This window comes from Lytechinus variegatus, chromosome 3, assembly GCF_018143015.1.
Source record: "Lytechinus variegatus isolate NC3 chromosome 3, Lvar_3.0, whole genome shotgun sequence".
NCBI classification, from domain to species: Eukaryota; Metazoa; Echinodermata; class Echinoidea; order Temnopleuroida; family Toxopneustidae; genus Lytechinus; species Lytechinus variegatus.
Genome location: NC_054742.1, coordinates 37,687,539 through 37,695,590, shown reverse-complemented (window position 1 = coordinate 37,695,590; position 8,052 = coordinate 37,687,539). Strand labels below are relative to the sequence as shown.

Below are 8,052 nucleotides of genomic sequence, written 5' to 3'. Positions count from 1 at the left end.
TGGATCAGCACCACAATACAGTCTTTCATTTACCAATCACTACAGACCAGGCAGATCTTTGCGCTCATCCACCTCTGACTTCTTTGTCATTCCAAAAGTTTCAAAAACTTGGGGGGGAAAGATCATTTGCTTTTGCATGCCCCCACTTTGTGGAATAGCCATAGCCTTCCTGAAGACATAACAAAATGTACCTCTGTCGAAACTTTCAAACATCTTCTAAAAACTTTGCTATTAAACTCTTAGCTCTTTATGCGCCTTGAGCATTCTACAGAGTGGATTTGGCGCTTTACAAGTCTCATTATTATTATATTCTATTAAAATTACAACAATCATAAACGCTGGTCATATTTAAAGTTGATCACTTAATTTATGGAAGTTTATATAAGAATATAAGGTTTAAGAAAATACAAAATATAAAAAAGTTAAGGAGTAGAGACTACCGTGATTCTTTTAACATGACATAGGAGCTGAAAGGGGCCTACCCTACGATTTAAAATGCGCCTCTTCGTATGGACTTTCCATTACCTTTTCTTTGATGAATTTATCTTCATTTGTAATGATTGTGATGGGTTCGTAAGCTATATAGGCCTAATCTGTATCTTAAATTCAACTAAATATTTTGTTACTGCAGATTTTTGTTTTGTTTCACATCTCAAGTTATCCCAAATCCAAGAATTAATTTTCATTGATTAAAATTAATCTCATCAAAAAAATAATAATCATAATGAAAATAAAATAAATGATTTAGCATGTTTTACATCTTAGTTTTGTATCGTTTTTTTTCTTAGTTTTTTTTGCTGAACGTTATAAACACGTTTTTTTTCCTTATATAATTTCTTTTAAAGAAATTTGTTTTCATGTTGTTAAATTATCTATGAGAAAGCAGGAGGGGTCAGAGAGATAGTGCCGCCAATTTCGAGGGTGCAAGTTTATTGTTTTTTTTTAACTGGAAAAGGGGTGGGGATATGACAGAGGGAGAATAAAAGAAAACATATTTTAAAAGATATTTGGGCCTACATTACCCCCGGAGGAGTTAAAATGACATCCGTTTTTGGTCATCTTGTCGACCTAAAAATGATGACAATTAGCCCCCATATAAAAAATAACTTGATGCCATCCCAGATAAAATGCATCATCAACCCCCTAAAAAATATGTTTAAGAACGTTCCACAGTTATGTTTGTGCGCATTATGATTTGCTCATATTTTACACTCTGCGCGCTGACGTCACAATGGATGAACAGGTGATTAAGTAGCTGCGGGTATGAGCTGATTTTTCTCATCTTCTGCACTTAAACTGCAGATCTAGTGCGTTACTTCATGAAGCTAAAAAATAGTATTCCATGGACCATTAAAAAAAATTCTAGACAATTTCAAAATACTTTACTCTGCAATGCTGCCAAGAATTACGAATATTACCCCGAGTTTGAATAAATGGTAGAGTGGTTTTGATTTTTTCTTCACATAGATACAAAGCATTCGGAGCATTTTTGGCGTTTTCAAAAGAACATTTGCTCTAATAAAAATGCTGATGTGTAAAAACAAGCACATGAACCCCTATTTTTTAATGTTTGTACCTCTTAGGTATACCTTCCTCTACAACTCTGCAGATTTTGGTGAAAATGACATGGATTTTGAATAAAGTGCTGCATTTATTGTACGTTTGTAGTTTGTTACTGAAATTTTACATTTTTTAGTTTGGGAATTTGTTATCTTTTATTACGCCATTTTTAAGAACTGACAGTGCTGTTTAACTTAAAATTGCCAACAAATAGCACTATAAATAGATTCTCCATTCTAACGATACAATTATTAACTCTCCTGCAAAATTTGATGACTTTTTCATGTATTTTGACTGAGTAATAGAGGTTTAAACTCATTGTAGTAATCTTGGGCGGTCTAAAGATGCCAAATTCTTTTGAATGCGCAATTCTTAAGAACATCAATTTGGGTGAACTTTGAAGCTCTATAACAAAAAATCAAGCACATGGACCTATGTTAATTTTTGCATATTACGAATATTGGGTTCTAAAGTATCTATGTGCAAAGTTTGATGAAAATGACATGGATTTCACTTTAACTGTTGAACGTCCTTAAAGGTGATATGTCAGTGTGGCTTGCCGTAAACGCATTTTCTCTCAATGCTGACGGTGGCAGGCGGTGTGCAAAGAAGATCATGCCTACCTAGGACATGTCTGGAGGTGTCATTCCAAATCCAAGGACCATTCTTCGTCAGGGTGACCAGACGTCCCATATTTCCCGGGATTGTCCCGTATTTTTCTCCTTTGTCCCGGCGTCCCGACAAACCCTTCCTGGGACACCGTTTGTCCCGTATTTCAGAATATTGAACAAAATGTAGTATATAAATTCAAAAGTGACAAATTTTTTTTAATTAATTAACTAACAGATGACGAAGCAGAGACAACAATTAAATCGATAACTGTAAATTTTGCAAGTTCTGCGGTGATTTTCTTGCTAACCCATTACATTGCAAACGAAGTGGCCTCGACTGGCCTCCTGCCTGTGTGTGGCAGCTGGCTACTAGATAGGCATGAAGGATAGGAGCAAATTCTCAATGGTGCAAACAATCTCACTTGATAAACAATTTTTCAAACCAAAGTAATCACAAAATCGGCGGGAAATTCTAATAATTATGTTATTGAGATGATGTGGAAGAGGTTCATCGTGGTGAAGGATTGAGTAGAAGAAATAACCAGTTGTCTCACGATGTAGCAAACGTAGTAGGAAAGCGACGTTTCGTCTGCAAGCTGCTAGACTTCGTCTCTCCCGCAAGCTTTCCACTATTCTTCGCGGCTTTCACAAGAATGGTGACATCGATGATTCTACCTACCGTAAGCTAAAACCGTCGCAGAAGCAACCGCCCAGGATCTATGGACTGCCTAAGATCCACAAAGCTGACATCCCGCTTCGTCCGATTGTGTCATGTGTGAGTTCGTTTGCTTACAACACGTCTAAGTATCTCGCTGATATTCTTGCTCCCTTAGTCGGTTCCAATGGGCATGCTGTCCATAACTCCGCGTCGTTTGTTGATTTCCTGCGCAGCGAAACCATACAGGAACATGAGGTCATGGTTTCATTTGATGTGGTATCATTGTTTACCAATGTACCCATTGACGTCGCATGCAAGGTCGCACTTAGCAGGCTCGAACGTGATGAGAGCCTACCCGAGCGCACACAGTTATCTCCGGCCCAGGTAACTGAGCTTTTGAGTTTTGTTTTGCAATCTACGTATTTCATGTTTGCCGGCAATTTCTACGAACAGCAAGAAGGGGCAGCCATGGGCAGCCCTGTTTCCGCGGTGATCGCTAACCTGTTCATGGAAGCTTTTGAGGAACGTGCGCTGAGTAGTTGCCCGCCCGACTGCGCCCCTAGAGTTTGGAAACGATACGTAGATGACACGTTTATCATCACGCATAGATCCGCCGCCGATGACCTTTTGAGCCACATGAATTCGCAGCAGCCCTCCATCCGTTTTACCATGGAGATGGAGTGCAACGAGCGCATTGCCTTTCTAGACACTTTGGTGCACCGTGACACCAGCGGCCGACTGTACACCACCGTATACAGGAAGCCCACACACACCGATCAGTACATTGCTTATGATTCGCATCACCCGAAGTCCGTTAAGCGCGGGGTAGTGAAGTGTCTTTACGACAGAGCTTCACGCATCGTTACTAAGCCCCATTGCACAGCTACAGAGAAGCAACACATCACCTCGGCTCTTATTTCTAACGGTTACCCGCGCTCTTTCGTTAACCGCGTCGCTAAGAAGAAGAGCGCCCCGTCCGAACAGCTTGCGCAATTTAAATCCGCTATAGTAATCCCGTTTGTTGATGGTATCGCGCATCTTCTCCGCCGGCGCTTGGAGAGGCATGGCATCCGAGTTATATTTAAGTCCGATAGCATCCGCAGCCAGCTGGTCCGTCCGAAAGACCGCCCGATCCCCGACAGACGCGATGGGGTTGTTTATAAGATCCCTTGCTCGACCTGCGACAAAGTCTACATCGGTGAGACTGGTAGACCTGTGGGGGAACGCATGAAGGAACATCGCCGTGATGTTCGGCTTAGGCGCACCGATAGCTCTGCTGTTGCAGAACATGCTTGGGACTCCGATCATCTACCTAACTGGGATGAGGTCAGCTGCATCGCTAATGATAAGCATTGGTATACGCGGCGCATTAAGGAAGCGATCCAGATCCGTTTGCATCCGAGCAATATCAACAGGGACAGCGGCATTGAGATCCCTGATGAATGGTTACCTACCATCCGACGGCATACTGCATCCACGGTTCACAGCGCGCGGCGCCCGCACCAGCGGGTGCCTGACACCAGCGCGGACGCTGATTGGCCGGCTGCATCTGCCAATCACAGCGCGCGGTGCACGCCCGAGCGGGCACCAAGCACCAGCGCGGACCCTGATTGGCCAGCGGCTCCGGCCAATCACAGCGCGGCTCACGCCCGAGTGGAGCCAGACAATAGCTCCCGACGCTATATAACCCGTGCGCAGCAGCGTCTTTGCTCATTGCCTGACGAAGTCTAGCAGCTTGCAGACGAAACGTCGCTTTCCTACTACGTTTGCTACATCGTGAGACAACTGGTTATTTCTTCTACTCAATTATGTTATTGATTCTCAGTTTAATTTTGGAGATGTAATCGGAGGAACAAATTATTGAGTTTTCATAACTAGATCTAGTTGTTTCAGCTTTCGTTTTGAGTCTTGGTGTGTACAATGCCGCGATGTTTCATCTAATTTTTAAGTTTGACAATATGTTTCTCATTCATTTCTAAAACATTTTACTTTTTAAAATTTTTTAAATACACACAACAAAAAAAGTAAGTCCCCCTCAATCAAATTGCTGTAACTTTTGAACCGAATTATTTTGAGATATATTTCATGGGTGGTTTTTTATACTCATTAAGCAACTCCTGGGAAAAATGAGATTGATCAGTTGAGTCATGCAGGAGTAATTAAAGATTGAATTAAAAATGACTATTTTTGAAAGTCACAAGTCGTTTTTCAGATTGTGCAAATACAAAGTTGGGCAAAAAATTGTTTTTAGGTGAATTTTATGGTGTTATGCTGTTTTACTATCCATCATTTAACCACTGCAGACCAAATTTTGATATTGTATGTTCATGGTTGAGTGAGCATGATGTATTGCAGGGGCCGCAGAAGCGGGGGGGGGGGGGGGGTTGGCTGGGGGCTTCAGCCCCCCCCCCACTTTTTTCCATAAGCAAGTACAAAAATGTAATATGATTGTGATTTTTGGCATGGTCAGCCCCCCCCCCCCCCCACTTTGAAAACTGCTCTGCGGCCCCTGTATTGTGACGTATCATCATAGGGTTTTTGGTAGTATCTTCTACAACTTGTTAAATCATGTTAAAATTTGAAAATGTTGATGGCTCCCCCCATTATAGGCCCCTCCCCCATTTAAAATTCTGGATCCACCACTGATCTGTCCATACATTCAACTGACCCTGAGAAATTGTTAGGAAAAGAATACATTTATGCAGTATAAAGAGTATTCATTCCTAAGTTTTCGAATGTGCTCGCTCAACCATGAAAATGGTTAAAGTTCGGAAAGTGTTGGTGATAGAAATGATGGATGATAAAACAAACGGCAATTAAAGACACATTTGAAACCAAATTTGTCCCCAATATTCTCTTTATTACCCTTTAAAATGAGTCTGTGACATTGAAAATACCAATTTTCTCACTTTGATGCGTGCTCACTCATCTATAAATAAACAAATCGATTTCACTTTTGCACAGAATTCTGCCCGTAGATTGATAAACATTACTGCCAAATGACATTGCTAAAGACAGCCTTGAAAAAAAGTTCCACCATATTGAATAAGGGGTTACGTATGCTTAAACATATGCACCCATAATGTAACCAAGTCTATGAGAGAGGAAGTCAAAATTTTAAAAAATATGAAATTAGGGTTTGTTTCATGGACGGTTTTCGTTACTTCGGCCAACAGTTATTTCATGAAACTTCCCACATGGCTTCAGAGTAACACTATCTAAAAGGCGCGCACACCAAAATAACCATTCGATACGGTACAGAGTGGGGCCAAGGCCTTGAACTTTACCATTTGCATAATTTTTTAATATTGTGTGCTCACTGATGCATTAAACGTCGGGATTTTAATAAAAATCAAATCAAATGAACTGTGCAAGGAGTTTTGTGACAGATATCCATAGTTACAAATTGCATTTTTTCCAATAACGTAAAAAAAGAGCTAATCACATTCCACATGTTCATTCAAGCGTAAATGTTTAATTTGACACCTTTGAATCATTGAAGCATAATTAGTCATGAACATAACAAAAAGTTGAGAAAAGATCATTTTCAGTTACCAAAATGAAGCAATACTTGCCTACGATATTTGAAAATCACATTTTTTGTTTCCAATAAATGTTCATTGAACCATGAAACAATGAATATTGTTGAAGATAGTCTTCCCCAAAATAATTGTCATCATATTCTAGCATTTTCATTGATAGAAATGTGTAAAAATCCAATTATAGCAAATTTGGACTTGAGTTTATTCAACCGTGAAATTTAGCTAAAAAAGTTGTATCGTCTTTTAGAAAGTACCTTTTACAAGCCTTCTGACTATTTTCCATGATGAGAATGTGGAATTACTTCAAATAAAATGGAATCAAAGTCATGATATTTTGCTTGTGACTTTTGAAAAGTGACATTTTTGCCTTCTGACGGTGCTCACTGAAGCATGACGTAAGATACGTCCACAACATTTACTCAGAGGGTAGCTTATGAAATTACCTATACACGCTCATGTAAAAATATATCAAAAACTCGTATTGGTTCGAAAATTATTGAGGTTTGTTTAGGGAGGGCTTACTTTTTTTGTTGTGTATACGTTAAAAAAAACACCAAATAACATTATGATTTTTGTTAGATAATTGGATTTTTTGTTTGCTTTGAAGTTTGAAATTTTTTCCTTTCTTTTCTACCCTATCCTTCCTGCTTGTCATTTTTTGTTCCATCTATCTTTGTTTCCTATCTTTCCCTCCTGAGCATCTCTCCCTCTGTTTATTTTTCTTTATTTCCTCTTTCTTGTAATTTCCTTTATGAAATTTCCAGTTTTTATTTTCTTCATTCTTTCTTTCCTTAAAATTTCCATGGCTTCCTTTTCCCTTCCTCTCCTGTTTCTTTTCGTTCTATCTCTCCTTTCATTATTTTCTCTTATTTCGTTCTCTCATCCCTTCATTCTTCCCTCCCTCTCTTCTTTTCTTTATTTCATTTTTTCTTTATAATTCTTTTCCCTTATACATTCTTTCTTTCCCTTCCTCCCTCTCTCCCTTCCTGTTTTTCTTCTTTCTTCCAAAGAATGAAGGAAACATATTTCTTTCCTTCATTCTTTCTTTCCTCCTCCCTTTATTTACCTTTTCCCTTTATTCCTCTCCTTTATTTTGTCTTTCACACATTTATTCATCTTCCTTTACTTTCTTTTTCTTTCTTTCTATATTCATTTCAAAGAATGATGGAAACCTTTTTTAATCTCTTTTATCCTTTCTTTCATCCTTCTTTTGTTCTAACTTTCTGTTATTTTTTTCATTTTTTCCTTCATTTTCTTTCCTTCTCAATTCATCTATTTTCTTTCTCTCCTTCATTCTTTAGTTCACCCTCCCTTCCAATATTTATATTGGAATTACCGTATATTTTATTTCACAAGTCTAACGCTGTGTGTGGCTTTCTTTTTTTGAAATATGTTTGTCGATTCGATTGTCCCGCATTTCATTTTGTGCAATCTGGTCACCCTGTTCTTCGTATCGTCCACATCGGCTTTGTGAAATAGTTGAGAGATATCTCGTTCTTACATAGAACGGTTCTACCAAAGACCATTTCATGCAACAGGCCCCTGGCTGAATCGCAAAGCGTGCACAGTACACATTGGGCCGCTCAATTCAAGCGAGCGGCCCAAGGCGGCAAAGCTGCGCACACAAAGGCACACGGAACGTACCGAACGGTGCACATACAGTACATATGTAGCCGCATCA

General features: G+C 39.4%; 1 protein-coding gene across 1 annotated transcript; it reads left to right on the top strand.

Annotated features, from left to right (window-relative positions):
• Nucleotides 1–1,231: 1,231 nt before the first annotated feature.
• On the top strand, nucleotides 1,232–4,560 carry LOC121412021. The gene is made up of 2 exons (XM_041604934.1): nucleotides 1,232–1,243; nucleotides 2,824–4,560. Exons 1-2 carry the CDS (start codon nucleotides 1,232–1,234, stop codon nucleotides 4,558–4,560), a joined length of 1,749 nt encoding a protein of 582 aa, XP_041460868.1.
• Nucleotides 4,561–8,052: the final 3,492 nt, after the last annotated feature.